The sequence below is a fragment of the Mustela nigripes genome, chromosome 8, assembly GCF_022355385.1.
Source record: "Mustela nigripes isolate SB6536 chromosome 8, MUSNIG.SB6536, whole genome shotgun sequence".
NCBI classification, from domain to species: Eukaryota; Metazoa; Chordata; class Mammalia; order Carnivora; family Mustelidae; genus Mustela; species Mustela nigripes.
This window is the reverse complement of record NC_081564.1, coordinates 80573291-80594519: the sequence shown is the minus strand read 5'-3', so window position 1 is coordinate 80594519 and position 21229 is coordinate 80573291. Positions and strand designations below refer to the sequence as shown.

Here is a 21229-nt window from a genome sequence, read left to right as displayed (position 1 = left end):
CTAAGCATAAAGAATATTGTGTGTCCAAAGAGAATTGGTATAGCATATATTTTGGTCGTAATGAAGTATAATCTCAAATTTATCATCTATAATTCTTGATGTGTTCTCTCAAGGTTGGAGGTAGTTGGAGGATACTGCAAATTAGACATTCAGAGCCAAAGAAGTGATCAACCTGCTTTGTAAAGCAGATCAAAGATTCTGCCAGCTCTACCTTGGCAGTGCTGGGCTGTGATACCCACAGATCAACAGGCATTTCCCAGAGACACACAAGTCTCTCCTATTAGAAAACACATAGGGAAAAATACCTTATAAAGGACATTCAGCAGGCAGCCCCGCTTGTGTTTGGGTCCTGGCTGTGACAACTTGGAACTTTGTGTGTGTTTCCTCTAATTTAGTTTTCTCGTATAAAAAGTGGGCATAATACTATTTAATACCTGCCTGGAAAGACGTTGTGAGAATTAAATTAGACCATGCTCATAAAGCACTTAGCTAATGTCTAGCACTTAGTATGAGCTTATTAAATGTAATTAATTTTTACTTAGCTTATACCTGTTTGAAAGAGGAACATATGTGCTACCATAAATTAGCCACTTCTGTCCTTTAATATCACTAGGACTATCATTATAGATTATGATGGGGATCAATCTTGTGTGTGTGTGTATGTGTATGTATGTATTAGTATTACCTATTAGTATAATAGGTATTAGTATACTTAGTATTACCTAAGTAAATATATATACATGTAACATACATATATATAATATACATATATATGTAATACTATCACTTAGAGAACTAGGAAAATATTTTCCTGTTGAACATAATCATGAGTGGCCATAGTAACAGAGGAGCAAACATGATTCAGCACTCTGTGGACCAGGAAAGAAAAGAAAAGAAAAGTGCAAAGATGCATGACAGCGGAATGTCAAGCTGGTCACCCTGGACACAGGGCAAGAACCTGAATCCCATGTAGCAAGCAGTGTTTTCCACAAATGATTTATTAAACCTGAAGTGGGGCCAGTCTAACTAATCCCAGTTGTGGCTAAAGAGCAGAGAGCTAGAGGGGATGTTATATGACATCAGTTACTTGGAACTAAAAGTCTAAATATGGAAAAACAAAACTTAATATAGTAAATTCAGTGACAATTTTAGTGTGCACCTGCTAACTAAGAAACTAACAAAGAAAACAGCTATAATATTCTCTGGATCGATGTGCAATATTTAATATTGAAACATTTAAAACAACTGAAATTCTTTCTGCTCATTTCTCAAAATCCACTGAAGTAATGATTTAGTGTTAGTCATTCATACATTTTTTTAAAGATTTTATTTATTTGAGAGGAAGAGCAAAAGAACTGGGGGGAGGGACAAAAGGAAAGAAAGAAACAGACCCCCTGCTTAGCGGGAAGCCTGACTACAAGGGGGCTTGGTCTAGGACCCAGAGTTCATGACTTGAGTGGAAGGCAGGCACTTAACCAACTGAGCCACATTCAGGTGCCCTGGATTTGTTTTTCTCTGAAGTGCATTCAGCTTGGTTGGAAAATAACCATGTATGTTCACAATTATGAATTCAATATGATAAACATGCAGAAAAAAACTGGTGTTGGCATAGGGCTCAGTCTGGGGGCTCAGTCTGTTAAGGCTCTGACTCTTGATTTTTGCTCAGGTCATGATATCAGAGTCATAAGGTGGAGTCCCATGTTGGGCTCTTTGCCGAACATGAAGCCTGCTTATGATTCTCTCTCTCTCCCTCTGCCTTTCCCCTTGCTTGCATTCTCTCTCTTCTTCAATAAATAAATAAAATCTTAAAGACTGGTGTCCGAACAAAATATTTAGTCGAACGTTAGAATACTAAAGTATCTTGCCATATACAGATGAAATGTGTCTACTTGCAAAATAATTTCATCTGACTGATAACTTTATCATGAACATGGACTATGACCACAATCTCTCCCATTCAAGTTGTATTCAATGTAAGTAAAGGAAACTTTGGGTTCTCAGTTTGGGATCATCTTCCATTTAGAGAATACAAATAAATTTGAAAGGGTGAGAACAAACTCGGGATGGGAGAAAACTCGGGAAAGGGTTCACCCATAAAGTTAGAAGGAAACTAACATGCAGTTGACATGACCAGCTTCATAGAACATGATTTTTTCAATTTTGAGAAAGGACTACATATGAACAAGTTTGAAAAAAACACATTTTCAAGGTGTATTTTCTTTGTCATTTCATCTAAAAACAGTGATTGATGAAAAGGAGGCAACCTGGCCGTTAACTTGGTATACGACTTCCTGAAATCCTCGAACCCGGTTGTACTTCCTTTTCCCTCTCTGAAAAGTGCAGAGGTTTGGGCTAGAATTGATTTCTATGCCTTCCAGCATGAATATTCTGGAAACTTCAGGGCATTCCTTTCTCTTCTCTTACAAATAGCTTTAATTTGCAACATTACTGGAAAACAAACTTGGCATACAGGGAAGCACCTTTTCCTAGGGGTTCAAAGCCCAAGTTTCTCTAGTTTCATCCTTAGATTGAACTAGATTCTCAAGTAGTCCCGCCCTATTTCCACCCCTTTACATTGCCCCCCCCCTTTAAAAAACCATTTTTTAATTTATTCATTTGGGAGAGAGAGAGAGAGAGACAAAGACCATGAGCAGGGGAGGAGATTGAAAAAGAGAGGGAGAAGCAGGCTCCCCACTGAGCAGAGAACCTGATGTGGGACTCGATCCCAGGACCCTGAGATCACGACCTAGGCTGAAGGCAGACGCTTAACGACTGAACCAAGGCAGCCCACCTTGCTTTTTTCTAGCAATATTTATTTAAAAGCCTAAAAGGTTGAGTTACAAATCCTGTTATCTAGTGTCTAGGAATAAAATCCACCTCACTTCTTAAGGTATAAAGTATGAGTCCTGTGTACACTAGGAGTCATGACCCATGTGAGGCTGTGTCTCCCACCCAACCACCCCACCCAAACACTCAGTCATGCTGGCTTTGGCACATGTTGTGTGAAAACCCAGAGTCTGTAATTGAAGAGACAGAACCTAACAAAAATGCAAAGTCCTGATCCTCTGTTTCTAAAGACTCAGGAAATACGGCATAAAAAGACTCAATTCTAAACAGAAACATACTGATTACTGAGCCAAGTCCTCACTGAGAAATGAAAGCCAGTAGTTCACAAATGAATTGAAGCACAGTAGGCTCTGTTTTGACTTATGTTTTTGTAGACTTGGAGAAACTTTTAAAAATGAGTAAAATATAAGACATAAACACCTTGTCCTAAGAAGTGGAAGAGATATTCCTAATCTGATATCTGTTGGAGGAAAATGCTCAAATATAACTAAATTTTGATGAAATCCACAAAAACCTATGATCATACCCTGAGACAAATGTGTACACACACACACAAACATACACACACACACAATCACATATCCTTACATATCATATGTAAGAATGAAATCTATAAGACTATTTTACTTATTTTCAGGGACAGCTAAGTGATGATTCTTAATTAGAACCAACAAGCAACCTAACTTGCAAGGAATCCTTAGGTATGTTCTAACAATGAAGTAGGCGTCATTAGATAGACAACTTTAAAAGAAATCAAAGGTAATTAATTGTTGGGTATGATTAAATTGTGAGGAATTCAATTTTATCTTACTCATTTGAAGTACTCCGTAATCTAAATTGTCTGTGATAACTGGCCAGGTTAAGTTCAAAAAGTCATCCAGACACCATCTGCCTTTGCAATGGTTCCATCTTTTTCAAAACTTACTCCAGTCTTTTGTATTCTATTCTAATCAGGCTTTAACTGAGAATTACTTACCAGTTCTAATGAGTTTGAGACTTTCTGCCACCTGTGTGAAGGTATTAGGAAAAAAAAAAAAAAAAGTTTTTTCCTTCCTAGATTTATCTGTTTAGCTGGTTATTGAAGTCAGTCATTTCCATTTGTAGGAATCATTTACAGTATATTAGTGACGAAGTCTTAGCTTGGTTAATAGATTGAGAATTCACTTCATCAATAACACTTAAAAGTTACTGTATGTCTGCTATACGGTAGGCACATGATTATCTCATTTAACTTTTACAACAACCTTACAGTCTAGTTCTATTATTTTACCCTTCTAGATTAAGTAGCCAGCTTTATAATGTTCCTCTGGTGAAAAGCTAGTGTATGTTAGGAGCTGTAATAAAAGTTAGGTTTACTTAACTTCATAAAACTTGTTTTTAAACATTACACAGTGAAGACTCACATTGCCAAATCCAGCTTTTACAAAAATATGTTATAAATGGGTTCACAAATTATATTAGACCCTAAGAAAACACACGATATGGTCTCAGATGTAATACTAAACGCTTGTTGTCCTTGATGTAAGAAGTTCTACTCTGAAAGACAATGTAGCTAAGGAATAAACCATAAACCCATTACCCAATGCCCGTGTTGGATGTCTCCCAATTTTTAAAAGGGTACTGCATAATCTCCTATAAAACTAATTCTAACATAAGTTATAAATCTTATTTACCCATGCAATAAAGTAATCATGGAGAATATAATTAAATATGTTAATTCTTGGGAAATTATAACTTTTACATTCCTAAAATTACAATCTTTTCAAATTTGTGAATAATTTTAAAATCTACCTTAAATCTTTTCTGAAAAGAGGGGGGATATAAAGCTATAATTTCTGAAGTAATCACATTATCAAAACAACATAGAAAAGATTCTGGTCTAATATATCTCCTTTGTAGGGTATTTTAACACAAATAGCTGTGACATGGTAAATTTGAAAAAAAAAAAATCAAATTTAAACAGTCACTTATCTTCCCTATTGTTTTAAAAATGAAATTATTTTTCCGAGTTGTATTTTCAATATACCATTGGAAAGTGGGGCCAAGGAACATGGCTCATTGAAGAAAACACCATCGAACAGAACACTCGCACATGTTCTCAAAAAGGTACCATCAGCAAAAGAAAAGAGAAGGTCATGCTGTATGGTCGGTGCAATTGCTCTTACGGCGCAAACCCTGGAAGCAGTACCTACCCAGCAATGTCAAGACACAGGCGAGTATGGCAATCAGGGCTCCTGTGCTGAGGCCAGCGGGTAGAACGTAGGCCTCGGCATTGCAGGTCTGAGCGATCCCATCGGCATCACAGTCGCAGACGCGGATGGTGAGGGTGTTGGTGCTGCTGAGGGAAGGCGATCCGCTGTCGACGATGGAGATCGGCAGATAGTAAACAGATTGTTCTTGTCTCCGGAAGCCATTTCTCCTGGTGAGAATGGAAGCTGTGTTGTCTAAGACAGAGAAAATAAATGTGTAACACAAGATTTCTAATGGACTCAGTCCTGCCAAACTTACCTGATTTAAGGGGGTGGGGAGCTGGGCGAAATAGGTGAAAGGGATTAGAAACTTCTAGAAGAAACACACACACACACACACACACACACACAAATTGATATGATTTAAGTCATTTTGTTAAGTGTCTTGTCAGAGAGCTCTACTACAGAGTACTTGTTAATTTTAATACATTTTAATGTATTTACATCATGCTACACAGTTATGACCAAAGGAAACAGATATCAAATAAAACTGAATATGAGATCAGACTTGGCAAGAGTCTGAATATGAAAATTTTTATTCATCACTTAACTGCAACTTAGTAAAAATCATATAGAGTACACCCTTTTCTCCTAAATTTCAAATCACACACTTACAAAGAGGATGATTCAAACTAAAAGGATAAATACTTTTGCAGCATCATCAGATAGCAAAAATAAAAAATCCCAATCCATCCCCTCCTTGACAAGTTCCAAACCCAATATAGAAATAAGAAAAATAACATAATCCAGCTTTATCTGAATGACATAAACATAGATATTCAGGGAAGGAATTTTGTGTAGTTTTTTCAAAGTCCATATTGGTATATATTGTTACCCACACCCCATGTATATAAACATTTTATCAGTGATAAAATAGGTCATTTGTGTTTAATTTATATTCAATATTCTATTTTATCTAACATTTAATTATGAAATCTTTATCAGTGCTCAGTAAGTCTGTATCACATAACTGTGATTTCTATACCAGAAATAATTTTTTTTTGTCTACTAGCAATTTACCCAGCTACATCTTAATTAATTAGAGAATTTATGTGATTATTTAAATTTACAGCAATTAAAACATGAAGAAGGAAAATAGGATCATAGTTTCATCTAGTGTACTTTAATATGTGCCTCCTTTCCAAGCTATCAGAAAGATATTTATCCAGTGTTTATCGTAAAAGAATTAACAATGCTCCAATGAAAGAGCAAACTGAAATCTACCTGGTCCAAAGAGCACAAAACAGGAAGCTCACAGGACCCTGGAGAAAACATATAACCTTCAGTTATAGAAGTGGCAAGAATAAAACTGTTGATTTTCAGGTTCCATCTGGTAAGTTTTTCTGTAAATAAATCTTTTAAGACTTAAAGTTGTGGTGTTCATTAAAAATCTACACAGGGAGTTGCTGGAGGATATTGTTTTCAGTATGTTTCTATACACTTAATAGTAATACACACGTCTATTTCTTTGCATCCCAATCATTACGATACATGTATTCATGTTTTGATACACAAAGTTTTTCAGAGCTGTTGAATTGTAATCTAACATGATTGGTATCAAATAGCACGCATGCAGGTACACACACACACACACACACACACACTGGATTGTGGAACATGTGCCTAAATGCCCAATATGTGAAAGAAAGCCCTATGTTTGGGAAGGAGATCATAAAATTCATCATGTTATCTACGCAGTTCCTAGCATGGAAGCCGATATAAGAACTGATCTTCTTTTTCTTCCTACATGTTTTCCTCCAAGGTACATGCTCCAGAGCTCTGGTCTTGACCTAGGGAAATCTTTCAATTGTGCAGCAGTGGGGATGTCCCATAAATCCATACATTTTAGTGCATGTGCTGTCCAACCATCGTGGTGGTACTGGATAGGATGACACATGGGGGAAATATTCAGACTCTTCTTGGCAAGGTCATAAAATCCCCTCTCTACACTTGTGCTGGATGAATCAAAGTGCTGAGAATTGTCCCAAATATGATTAAGTCAGAGAGTCTGGGATTACCCACATAGAGAATGCTCTTCCTTTTATATTACTAAAGGGACAAGATAGTATTCTCATTTAAGCAGAGAGTGGGGTCAGGAAAACTATTATTTTCAGATTGAATTTTTGAGGTCAAAGTTGGATTTTCTGCACTAAAGAAGATGGCAGCTTCAGGCAAAAAGCACTTATAATATCCACCTTCTGAATAAGTCTTTTTTAGATGAGCCGGTGTTTGACTAGAAAATCTATTTCTACAGGTTTTCTTTTATCCTGAAAGCTGACTCACATATTCAACTCAAAGGAATTACATTTTCTGTATTGTTGGGGAATACTCCTCTCTCTGTATATTTTTCAGTTGCAAATGCCCTTTTGTTAAAATAAATACCTTGAATGAAAACACCTCTGAATATATAAATTAAAAATTATAGAACAGCAGGTTCTCCTACTTTAAAAGTTCTTATAATTGTCCATGTGTTGCCTATGATGATATATATATATAGAGATTTATTGATTATATATATATTGATGATATATATATTGATATATGATGATATATAGATATCATTATATATATAATTATCTACATATATTTATATATAAAATATATATGCCTATATCAGTCTATATATATTTATAAAATGTAAATATTCTATTATGTGTGTCTCTGTGTGTGTGCATATAAATACATATTTAAGCAAAAATGTGTGTATGTATGTGTGTGTGTGTATGTGTGTGTGTGTGTGTTTACTTTTGAAGCAGAGAAATGAATTTAGGGTGACAGGAAATTCTTTTGTTCTTTTTTTTTTACTTCCCTGAATCAGGAATATATCTTTTAATTATTTGCATGGATTACTTCTATTTTTTGTTAAAAACAAAAGTATAACTGATGCTACTATTGAAAATCTTAAGTCAAAGTTGATTTAGGTTGATATCAAACAGGAAATACCAATTATTTTCCTAATGTCTCAAGTTATACTATGTAGTACAGTCTTATTAACAAATTTAGCTGGCTCTCAAAGGTCTAGAAGAAAAGTCAGAGAGAGATGGATCTGGCTTCTCCCCTATTTGGATTTAGGCCTGAAATGATTTAACTAGCAGCTGCTTCTTCATGACAGCAAATCCATAGATAAAAATTACTTGAGGGGCTCATTGCCCTTTAATTAATGTCCTTGCTAGTGTGTGTGTGTGTGTGTGTGTGTCCATAATCAGCATTCCTGAGCAAGAAAAAGTTGTTGCTTAGAGAGTCTGTACCTGCTGCCTCCACTGGTGATAATAATAATACTTTACCTTTGTTATCTTTCAATGAAAAGTTGTGGTTATTTGTTGCATCAGTTGTCAAGCTGAAATAAAACTGGTGTCCATTGGATGGTTCATCTTTATCCACAGCACTGATCTTCTGGATAACCTAGGATAGAGAATTAAAAAGCATGAAAGCATGTTGCTGTGCCCTGCTGTTCTGTATGACAGGACAGAGCAATTTTATACCTTATAACAAATACCATCCTCCTTGGGGGTTGGACCAGATGTACTACTATGAACCCAATCTAAAAAGGGCTCTGAAAAACCAATCATGTCCCTTTGAAATTTCATGTTTGCATTTACTTTTATGAACCTGAGAAATAAGCTGTACCAGCCCAGCACATGCCCCAAAACACCAAACAAAATGGATGAGCAGAACAAGCCACACCAAGATTAAACCCTACTTAGTTCTTAGAAGTTCAAGGTACATAACTCCTGCTGTGTAAAACAGGGGGCAGGCCAATCAAGCATCATATGCTAGATTTTTCCTTAAAGGAATCAAAGCCCTTTACCGTTTACCACGGCTTTCACCATGTTGCCCTTTCTTCCTGAGAAATTTCATCATCCCAATTAAACCAGAATTTTAAAGTTCCTTCAATATTAGTTTATGCTACACATCAAAGTGTTAGTTTTGCTGAGATGTGCTGATTACATTTTATCTTAAAGCTGGCAGAATTTCAAAGGTAACTGCTACTGGATATTTTTAAAGAAACCACAAGCTAGGAAGCTGGTGTGCAGAAAGCTCTTACCTGCCCTGGCTGGGCATTTTCACACACAGTGGTCTCATAGTCCATAGCAAATTCGGGGGCGTTGTCATTGATGTCAAGTATAGTGATGGCCACATAGCCTCTTCCGACTTGAGATGGATTCTCTAATAAAGAGGAAAATTTGTCTTATCATGTACTCTGAGAGTAAAGCTATTATTTCATTGCTGTCTTCCTCAAGCAACTCCTTTGAAAAACAATTAGCCTCAGCCGAAATGGTTTGCCTCTCTAAATCATGATTCTAATAAGAAAATGACCAAACCATAAATGAAATCTAGAAACATAACACTAAAGACTTCAAAGGGAGCAACAGAAAATTTGATCCAAACGCCATACGTATGTATAGTACATGTGTGGCTTTATTTGAGTCCCTGATGAGAAAATCATTGAAAAGAGGACTAATAAACCATGAATTTCAATATTCTTTGAGGCTAGAGTACAAATTTGTATGACTATACACATATATACATATTATCCATGCACATATACTATATATAGAGATAATATGCATAACATATCTATGCATCCCTCTTTCAATATTTTTCTTATCAGGGGCTAAAATTAGTTCAATATCAATATGCATATATGTGTGTATTGTTAGGGATCAAGTTAGTACTTTTTGTAAGCTACTGGACTAACTCTATACCAGCATAAATGCAGCTTATGAAATAAAACTATGAAACAATAGTGAGCTCCCTGAAGGTAACTCAGGCCTGTTACTTTATAGCAATCTCTTTTCCTTAACTTTGTGCGTATTAGCAAATAAAGTTAAGGAATATAAATATATTTCTCAGCTTGAAATTAAGGATTTTCAAGATTTTGATCAATTCAGATAGGCACGTAATAGAACTCAAGTGGAAATTACCACCTCAACGACAGCCCATTCTGTACTCTCAAAGTCCTCCATCCTCATTTAATGTTCAACCTTACAACTTACGGCTCTCCATCGCAAGAACTGTGATATTATGAACAGCATTTGTCTCTCGATCCAAAGATTTGGCAGTTGTAATAACTCCACTGTTGGCATCAATATTAAAGTATCTCTCCAAGTCTGTGTTTCTGTCAATTGAATACCTAATTGAACATTAAAAAAAGAAAGAAAAAAAAAACCTTCAATATTTGTTTGATTACAGTTTGCTAAATTTATTTCATTAATTGCATAGCCAACCACCAAATCCTGCTGATTCCACAATCTGTCATATTAGTAACATAAATACATGCTTAGTTTAAAATTTCACCAATGTTATACTCAGTTCCTAACTGCTTGTCAGTAAACTTTTTGCTTTTCTGTCAGTAAAAAATAAACACCTTAGTATAGTTATCTTCACAGTGGATTGTTGAACTAATAAACTTCAAATTTATTTTATTATTATTTTGACTCTGCAAAATCATTTACAATAGATTTAGTAGCCCTTGTCACGTTCATAGGTCCTTCTAAAATGAAACAGATATAGGCATCTTGCCCATTCACATACACTTAGCAACAGATATAGGCAACAGACAACATCTTTTGTCTTGACAACACCAGTCTGATCTTAATCCCCTAACTTTCAAAAAATCTCTCATTTAGGATCTTGACTGGGATTCCATAGATATGTTTCAAGGTAGAACCCCTAAAATTACATGAATATTTTGGTGTAGAGAAGCATTTTCTCAAAATATCTGCTATCCAAATACTAGTGAAAAAATGACTGTTCCACCTATATTCTAACTCCATTATGCTGTTATTTGTTCCATACACAAAATTCATCCACCTCTAATTAATGACTATGTCAAACCACCACACCCTCACCCCCAGTGGTTCTAGTTGAGTGAAGAAATCTTATTTAAAAACACACAAAAGAACAGATAAGCCAACACATATCCAATTTAAGAATGTATTTTATGTTTCCATAGTTCTCCAACTACTATTATTAAATAGAAACATCTACTTCTAGTCTGCTGTATTATAAAATTCTAGACAGAGCAAATATAGCAAGGAGAGAGGAGGTATCAGAAAATATTAGAAAATTAACCATAAACCAACAACTACTGTCTTTGTCCAGCAAAGGTGTTTAGGTGATAAGAGTATTAGGAACTTATTTTCTGATGTTTTTACTTTCTTGATGGCACATGAAATAAGATTATCAGCTGAGAGAGCAAAGAAGAGAAAACATTTTGAGAAGGAGGGAGAAGTCATTTATTAGAAGGGACAGAAAAAAAAAATATATATATAAATACACACGTGTACACAGACGAAGGGATGTATAATGAGATGGCTAAGCATTGTGAATTGCCAATTTGCATTTTATGTTCATCAGTTCAATGCGAGACCAGTCATCCTGCCTATCTGTCTTGTTCTGTTGTCATACATGTGTTTGAAGGTGCACAAAGAGCACTGGGTTGGATTTGACTAGTCATGGACAGTGGAAAGGGGGGGTACAGATGATAGGGGCATGTACACAGGAGTGCTAATAATGAAGGCCCATGGTATGGTTCATAAGGAAGAGTTAAGGAAATAAGGGGAAACAGACTGATATCGAGAAGATTCTGATAGCATCAGGTTGCAGAATTGCTGGAGTGAGAAGTGGTAGACAGAGAATGAGATCCTTGAGGTAAATTTTCAGTACTAGCGTATGTTAGATGACTGACAACTCAAGAGTATGTTTTTAAAAACCTATGACTCAATCTGGGATGCATGGATGGCTCAATGGGTTAAAGCCTCTGCCTTCGGTTCAAGTCATGATCCCAGGGTCCTGGAATAGAGTCCTGGGTTGGGCTGTCTGCTCAGCAGGGAGCCTGCTCCCCCCCCCCCGCCCCCACCTGCTGCTCTGCTTACTTGTGATCCCTCTCTCTCTCTCTGTGTCAAATAAAAACAAAAAACAAAAACTAAAACAAAACAAAACAAAACAACAAAAAATACCCTAAGACTAAATCAAGGCAGAGGAACAGATCACCAGAGTCAAGAAGACCAAGAAAGTGAAAGATCAGCATGTTTAATGAGTCATTGGTATAATTCAATCAGTTACCAATCACCATGTCAGGAGTTACTATGGGCAGGAACTAAAATCTTCAATGAATTAATATGATAACTGTATATTTAGGGGTTGATAGCAACATGGAAGATTCTGATGATGCATTCCACAGAAGAGTTGAGGGTTTTGAAGAAAAACAAAATTAAATTGTTTGAAATGATAATGCAGTACAAACAAAATGTACTCACACTTCTAAGATTTGTGGTATACAGGGTATGAGAAAAATAAATCTTACTTGAGTTCCTCTATACCTTCTTTTTTTCCCATCCTTTTATTATAGCTTAAGTGTTTTTATTTGTATCAAAATCAGACTTATTCTGCACATCCCATCTGCTCTGACCTTTTCAAAATGTTTTTCCTTGGAATAAGATATTTTCCTCTGTACATTATTTGAATTGAAAGCAAGTATGTTTTCTACTTTAAAAAACACATTTCCTCATGTGTGTCTAGTTCACTGTTGGCCTTTATATCATCAAGTCCATTGCTCACCTCTATTCTTTTCTTACTCTCTCATTCAAATATACTATGACTGACCACTGACTCCTCCTTAACACATAGTCTCCATCTGCCTTTGTCAGTACCACATATTCTCTGTGTTCCTACACCACTGCCCGCGCTTTACAGTCACCTTGGCTGGTTCACGTTCCTCTTCATAACTTCTCTTTACTTAAACTCTCTGAAAACTCTCCTGTGCGGTCCTCCTCTCTTCTTTATATAAAAATGCTTTCCCTCTGAAATTTATACAGTCCCATAGCTTAAGTAACCTATACTTTTGATTGCTCCCAAATCTACATTAAAGTTCCTTGGCCACCAGACTTATATATTGAATTATATGCTTAATATCACCGCATGGTTATACAACATGAACTGAAATGTAACATGTCCCAACTGAAGTTACAACTCCTGCTGTCTCTCAAACCTTCACCTTCTCCACTCTTTCCAAGTAAATGATACCACCAATCACTTGATTGCTCAAACCAATAAGCTAGAATTGGTTGGTGACTTGTTTTTCTTACTTTTGCATCCAGTTTCTCCAAAACTCCCCAGGACCACACATTGTAGCCTAAATCTTGCATCATTTTGTTCCTTATCAACATACGTAGGAGAAAACCAACAAATTGGTCTCCTAGAAATGATAAAGGGAGTCAGAGCAGATGTAGGGATAGAATAAGCTGTTCATTTGAGAAGAGATGGGAGATTGGGCAAGGACATGGAGGACACAAACTGTCTAGAACATTCTGGATGGTGGCTATGCTTCTTAATCCCAAGGACTTGGGGTCACCCAGAATTAAAGGAGTTCCCTATTTTCTATTTCTATTTCCCTATTTTCATTTTCTATGTCTAGTCCCTCTAGACATACAAAAAAAACTAGATCTTAGATATGAGGCATTCAATATTATATAAAGTTACCTGAGAAAAACAATCCCTCAGTCAAGAAAAATAAAGAATATGGGTACTCTTTCGAGTCAGAGGTACCACATGTCTCACAGGAGGACTGATGGAGCTAAAAGAAAAGTAAGACTCTAATGAAGTTTGGACGAGCCCATTTATTGTACTTCTGTACCCACTCGCCTTGGCATTGAGATGTTTGATGGCCCGAGTCAACTAGAGGCTTAGCAGAAAGGGAGGGGATTGACGTTTCTCTAATCACATGCCAGAGTGAACATTAGTGCATCTTCTGGTGCTGTGGACTCACAACAATCCCTCTAGTTTCTGCAAATTCCAGCCTAAGAAAAACTTGCCTCTGTATATATATATATGTGTGTATGTGTGTGTGTGTCTATATATATATAGAGAGAGAGACAGATAGATAGATATACATATATATATATGTATGTTGGAGTAACCAACTGGAGAGGTCACCTCTGTATTTTTGTCACTACAGTATTAAAGCTTCTGGTCTACCCATTTACTAGTCAGGCAGCTGAAAATCTTAGTATCTAGCCTCAATCCTGTTCCTGAGAGCTACCAACTGCTCCAGGTACCTGCAGCATCTTCAGCTCAAAGTCAATGTCAGTGTATCCGAAAGCCCATGCATCAGCCTTTCCCCAGTCTATCCCTCCTTCAGAACTTTCCCATTTTCAGAAGGACTTGAGCATTAAAGCCTAGTTTGCATTTTTTCCTGCATCCTCAACTCTGAAAGGTCATGTGTGACAAAGACGACTATTTACGTATCTCATATTCATTTGCGCTTACTTCTTATTACTAGAACCTGCTTTTGTTTAGAGGCAGCATGTATTCAGCTGAACATCTCTATTTGCTAGTCTCCTATATAGATGTGGTATTGGTGTCTTGAAGTGGTAGCAAATGAGATGAAAGTTGTTGAGTCAAGCATCACTGAAAAACTCCTGAAATGGTAGGACAGAGCTGCTAATTCAGCCCTTCCCCTCCATCTCACCTGGGACGTGAACACAATGGGAAGAGGTCCAAAAGCCATCTTGTAAATATGAGGTGATGAGTGCTTGATATGAGAAGCCAAGGCCCTTGATGACATTATACTGCCAAATTGTCAGTCCTTGGGTGTATAGCTCCAGACTTCTCATTAGGAAGTCATTAGTGTTAAGCTTTGTTGCTACTAGCCAAGCACAATTTCTAACTAGGGCAAGCAGGTACTCTTATTATGGTATTTCAGTACTGGATACTAAAGTCTCACAGTTGGTTGTTGATGGAGCCAAGATTCAGAGCCGTCATCTGAGCCGTCCGTCCGTTACATACCACATTACCTATAAATAAGCTTTTGGTCCCTGCCACTTACGATTCTCCAATTCAGCTTCTTTCTACTTTTTCCCAATGCTCTCTTACCTGAAACTGTAAGTCAAACTGATGTCTTAACTGATGAATGAAAAGTCAACGTGTATCTTCATTTCTTATGCCTCTCTTCATCTTGGTCCTCCTATACTCCATTTTTTCTCCTTTCCAATTATTTCAGTTCTGTGTTCCTTGAAGATAGTCCTCTGGCATTAAGGCAGTAAGCCATTCTAATTACATTAAGAAAAATTTTTTTTTCTTTTCTTTACTTTTTTTTTAAATACTTAGGGAGTCTCCAAGGTCCTGGAGATGGGGGGAGGCACAGAGGTTGTTGGGGAGGTTGTCCTGCCTTCTCTAACTCATCCCCATCTTTCCCATCTTTGAATGCCCTTCGAGCCTTACACCTGAGACTTAGCTGCCATCCCGGGGAACTGCACTCCTGCCTAAGATCAGAGACCCTCAGGCCTCAGAGGGTCTTTGCTTGTGCAGAAGAACAAATCATTCAGAATGTGGTTGGTTTATTTGGGAGGAAAAGCAAGGCTCATGGGACAGGGTCCTGCCACACATCATTTTGAAGAAAATGGGTAATGGTTTTAGAAAGAAAGCCTAAGAATAGTATCAGAAGCATAAAGATTTAAACCAAAAAGCTAAGATTTATACATTTTTGTCAGCCGAACAGTTTTCTTCACCTTCATCCATCCACCTCCCCCACCGCCCCCACAGTATGGAGCTTCTCTTACATCACACCAGGAATAATTTTGGAGACTATCATAATGTATTATGATGTGATGGGACTATGGGACCCCAGGATTTGAAGTCAGGAGATTCTAGGATAATAGCACCAAGCCTGCTCTGACTCCCTGTGGGAACTCCTAGTCATTTAATCCTTCAGCTCAAGTTTATTAATCAGTAAAGTGAGTTGAAATAGAGATCTCCAAAATTTTCTGTGTCTGATCTCAGCGATTACCCTACATTATCACAAATAGTCACTGCATATTTTTGTAACTGTAATTTCCCTAGGATCAAATCAAAAATTAGGGCACTTAGTATGAAGAAATCAAGGATGTACCCATAGTATATTGCTAAGAAAAAAAATTCTTAGTCAAAGGAAAATCTCTAAAGTTTAGTTCATTAAAGCCATTCTGTTTTAAAAATAAAACACATATAATCCATAATTGTCCTTTCTTGGTTTGTATAAAGAATACAGGCTGTCACTGAAATTCTTTAATGTAGTGAACAGTTGGAGGACATATATTTGGATCTCCTTGTTCCTCAGATCTTACAACTTTTTAAAAAATACATTTTATTTTAATTTAAACTAAAAACAAAAACTAAAATGAAAATAACTTACAAATTATGCCTTTTTAAGAAACCTGGCAGTATACAGGATCTGTGGGCTTTGCGCTCACTACTACAAACCACAGCGTAGGAATGAAAGGACAAAATTTATGGTCACGACCTGGCCCCTAACCTACTATACTTATTTGAGCTTTCTAGTCACCATTTATATTCTTCTGTGTCTTTAGCTGCAAAATGAGAAGGCTTTATGAGATGGGTTTCTCATTTCCAGATTTAATATTAGATTTTTTTAAAAATAGGTTTTCGTATACAGTATCTCCTACAGCTAGATGGCAAAGGCCTGGGACCACATCTTAAATATCTGTAGATGCTCAGTGCTCTGTACACCGCCTATAAAATGAATTCCTTAATAAGCACCTATTATCATCATTGCTGCTGTTCCGTAAGCTATGGAGATCGATCAAAATATCTAAGTGCTCTTCCCAAGTAGCATTCTTATTGTCCAGCTATTGATATGCATGTCAATCCTCTGAAATAGGACCTCTGGGTGAGTGAGCCACATTAACACGAATGTATCACTGCTACTCCCCAAAGGGCAAGAGGTAATGTGACAAATATACATTGACAAAGCTAAACAATAGACGCCACTGTTTACATCCTCACCCCTTTCTGATAATGGCAACTCAATATTCCGTTGGCAATTTAAACCTTCCCAATCTCATGCAATCTTGATGGTACTCACCATCAAGATGCCCAGAACTTCCTGGGTAAGAGACGGGACACACGTCCTAAGACAGGCCAAAAAACTTTCCAAGAAACCGTGAACCTTAAACAGAGGGCCACGAGAAAAGAAAAGGGTTGGCACGGGTTCGTCCCACTGCCGCATGCTCGAAAGATTATTTGCTCATTCTTGCTGCTCATATTTATAGAAAAAACTCATATTTATTAAAAAAAACAAAAAACAAAAACCTCTCTTTCGTGAGGACCAGCTATTCAATTTTTCCTTTAACTCTGTGAGCTACCCCCAATTATTTCAATAAATTCCTTTTCCTTTTTTTCAGTTACCAATGCCAATTTCTGTTATTGTAACTCAAGAATGCGAACAGTACAGTTCAAGGTAAATAGAGCTCCTTACTCCTTCCACCTCGTGTACAGTTCCCAAAGACTCACACCACAAACATTATGGATTTTATAGTCTTCTATTCATCATGCTTTTCAATAAGCATTTCAAACGTAGAAAATACTACAAGGGACAAATCAAGAGAAATGTAATCTTCAGTAAATTCATTTTACCCGGAGTCTTCAAAAAAGCTAACTCAGAAGACCTTTGCTTGAGCAGAGTAGTAATTCCAGAATATAACAAAAGATGGAAAAATGGATCAAAGATCTTAGGAATTTCCTACTTAACACATTTAAAAAATTACCTCTGGATATTAACATTAACATTACTACAACAAAAAATATATTTAAAAAAAAATTCACCATACCTGAACAGAGATATTTATATTTTTTTCATTTTTAGTGATAGTTACATTAAATTGGGCAGCATTTTGAAATGGATTATAGCTCATGTCTTCCTGATAGAATCGATTTCTGCTATTGTTCACATAAACCACTATTTTTCTCTATGTTACTGGCTCAGTTTCTTAGAAAATCAAATAGTAACAAGTAGCAAATAATTTAGATTAAAATAATAGGTACAAATGTATGCATGCATACCAGCTCCTTTAAAAACTACACACTGAATTATTCAAACATCCAAATGTGTTCTTACTAGTCACACTACATAATGTAATATCTGATACTATTTTATCACCTTTGATCTGAGAACATACAATACCAGGAGTGCCAAAAAAGCCTACAGGTAAGTATTATTATTGTGGTATCCTTGAGCATAAATACAAATGTAGTTCTGTATTTAAATTGCTGGAAATGCTGAAAATCATCCCCATTAATTTTTATGAAACCCTCTTCACATCTGATCTTATTTGTAGTAATATCATGTTTCAATCCATTGGCTATTTTTAGGATAGGGATTTTGGGCTTGTGCTGTCTATGGAAGCCAATCTGCTGATTTCATAAAACAGCACTAGACTCTTAGGCTATAACTAAATAAAACATAAACAGACTTTGCATAATGTTTTCTTGGTTTGTCCAAATTGTGCCACCCCTCAAAGCCCTGTTGATGCTCTCTCTCCTTCAAATGAAGCCTCCTGTCCAGTGAGCTTGGAGTGATTGCAATTTATCTCACAATTGGCCATGTTATAGTTCTGATGCTTTCTCCCCTCGCTGTGTTTAACTTTTCTGGGATCTTATGTCTTCAAGCAGATTGTAAGTTCCTTGAGGTCAGAGGACATGTTTTATTCATCTCTGTTTTTCCTGTCAATATTCTCCACAGCACTGGGCCCAAAGCAGGTTCTTAATAAACGTGTGTTGTTGCACTGCTCCGTCTCCCAGCGCTGACATGAGGAATGAAGAGTGCTTTAGACTCTAGGCTGCTCCCACAGTGTCTGTCCTCACCGATGAGAAACACAGGTGGGAACTTTCTACCCCTTAGAAAGACGATCAAAATCATCAGCAGAACATGACCCATCCTTCGAAGTTCAATAGCTAAGCCCTGATATTTGATATTATTTGGGGTAAATATTTACATGAAACATTAAGCAACTACGAAAACATAAAGGTAGCCCAAAGATCGTGAGATCTCAATTACCTACTTTTGCTTTAGAAAGAGCCTCCTCTTCTCATTTTTTTTCCTGGCTAAGTAATCTCAGCTACCATCTAATTCCCACTTTTGGCTTCCAGTTTCTATATGGGAAGAGGAAGATAATGTATATATGACATGGTGGGAGACGTAACACACCTGGATGCTAGACAAGCGATCGTGAAGATATAACAGCTCACAATGGCATTATATTCTGGCTAAGCATCGGGCTCTGAGTTTGTTTAATCTTTCCACCTACTGCTACTATGCTTCTTGGTGGCCAAAATGCTTTATGATGACATAGGTGCCTCAGTCCTCTTTTAAAGGAAGGGCAGATGCGCAGAGAAGAGTTACTCATAGCTTTGGCTGGCATCAAAAGTAGGTAAAAATAAAAAGTGCTGAGCAAGTCAGAGATCATATGAGAAAAGGATCTCAATTTTGCTTTTCTGGAGAAAAGTAAATGTATTTCTTTCTACAATTCTAGTCTCTCACTCCACATATTGGTAAATATTCCAATTATAAATAGCATATGCTCAAAAAAAATAAATAAATAGCATATGCTCAATTTTAATATTATACTACAAAAAAAGTCAATAAATTTAAATATTAATTATCCAACTTCCCATCCTGGTTTACAATTCAAATACTATTGGCCTAATTTTAAGCCATTACAATGAAACAAATACTACTTTTCCATTCCTCTACAAATCCCAATATTTCTAAAGGTGTGAGCATAAAACTCATAGCCCTAAGACTCTGTGGTTTCTATCTCAATTTGGAAATTCATTTATCTTAGGATCTCAGCAGACCATGTCCCCTTGCCCATCCACTGGCCTTTGTTGAAGGAGAGCTTACATTTTGATAGGTACTTGAATGCCCAATGCAAGCACATATTTGTATCCATTAAACTACATAATATCATCTATATTTTGGAATATAAGTGAATACAAAACACAATACAGATCGCCAATACAGTTGCTTGTAAAGTATGCCTCCTTTTGCTGACTTACTGACCTTGAAACAAAAACGGGATGAAACCCAATAAACTATAATAATAGCAATGCACAATGATAATACTTTCTAATACTTAAGTCATGATTCTCACTTAAAAATCATTAGTTACTTTCCCTTTATCATTTAATTTTTAAAAAACTTGGGATAAATCAGGGATAGAGTGTGCCTTTCCTTTTTACTGGGCAGACAGAAACTTAGCTGGCTAAAGGGCATCCCCTAGGTCACTCGGCAAATAGCAGTGCTGAGAAAAGAGAACCAGTCTTCTAGAAAATGTGCAGGCATGCATACCTACTCATCAAACTAGAAGACGAGGAACCTGGCTTCCTAAACAATATCACAAATAAATACGAAAGGAGAAATATATCAAAGATAAACCCAGAAAAAAAAAATCAGCCATGAATGACTGAGTGACCTTAAAAAAATAGTATAAAAATGTTTCAAGAGGGTGCCTGGGTGGCTCAGTGGGTTAAGCTGCTGCCTTCGGCTCCAGACATGATCTCAGGGTCCTGGGATCGAGTCCCACATCAGGCTCTCTGCTTGGTGGGGAGCCTGCTTCCCCTTTTCTCTCTCTGCCTACTTGTGATCTCTCTCTCTCTCTGTGTCAAATAAATAAATAAATAAAATATTTTAAAAAAATGTTTCAAGAATACAAGTAGTAAATACTAAGTCGTGAAATTAATTAAAAAAAAAGGAAAATATATACACACACACCAACAATATTTTAGTCCCTTTGAACAAAGGTTGTACCTTTAATTGTGAGACTTGGGCTCAAAAACTGATATAATGGGGCACCTGGGTGGCTCAGTGGGTTAAACCTCTGTCTTCTACTCGGGTGATGATCCCAGGGTCCTGGGATCGAGCCCCGCATTGGGCTCTCTGTTCAGCGGGGAGCCTGCTTCCTCTTCTCTCTCTCTCTGCCTTGCCTCTCTGCCTACTTGTGTTCTCTGTCTGTCAAATAAATAATAAATAAAATCTTTTAAAAAAAGTTTAAAAATCTGACATAAGTTAGTACTAACTTGAACTTTTCAGATCACCTTCATTAGCATTAAGAAAATGAAAATGAGGTAAAAATAAATTTTTCTTTCAGCTTCTTTCATTGACAAAAGCCACAGAGATCTTTATGTCCAAAATCAAGGGAGTTCACATATGACCCTTCCATCTCTGTGCGTCAGAGAGGAGACCAGGAGGCCACTTCATCTCTAACTCAAGGCACTTAGCTGCTTGGTCCTTCTCTTCCTTCCTCCCCACATTATTATATAATGCTGCATTGTTTCAAATAAAATACTACAAAAAG

At 36.7% G+C, this 21229-nt stretch overlaps 1 protein-coding gene across 1 annotated transcript in view; it reads right to left on the bottom strand.

Annotated features, from left to right (window-relative positions):
- The window catches only part of CDH7 (cadherin 7), a 120895-nt gene that overhangs the window by 16463 nt on the left and 83203 nt on the right, over nucleotides 1–21229 (bottom strand). The window contains exons 8-11 of the mRNA XM_059410091.1: nucleotides 10094–10230; nucleotides 9142–9263; nucleotides 8381–8498; nucleotides 5040–5291 (exon numbers count right to left, since the gene is read on the bottom strand). Coding sequence (XP_059266074.1) covers nucleotides 5040–5291; nucleotides 8381–8498; nucleotides 9142–9263; nucleotides 10094–10230 — 629 coding nt within the window. The remainder of the gene's footprint in view (nucleotides 1–5039; nucleotides 5292–8380; nucleotides 8499–9141; nucleotides 9264–10093; nucleotides 10231–21229) is intronic.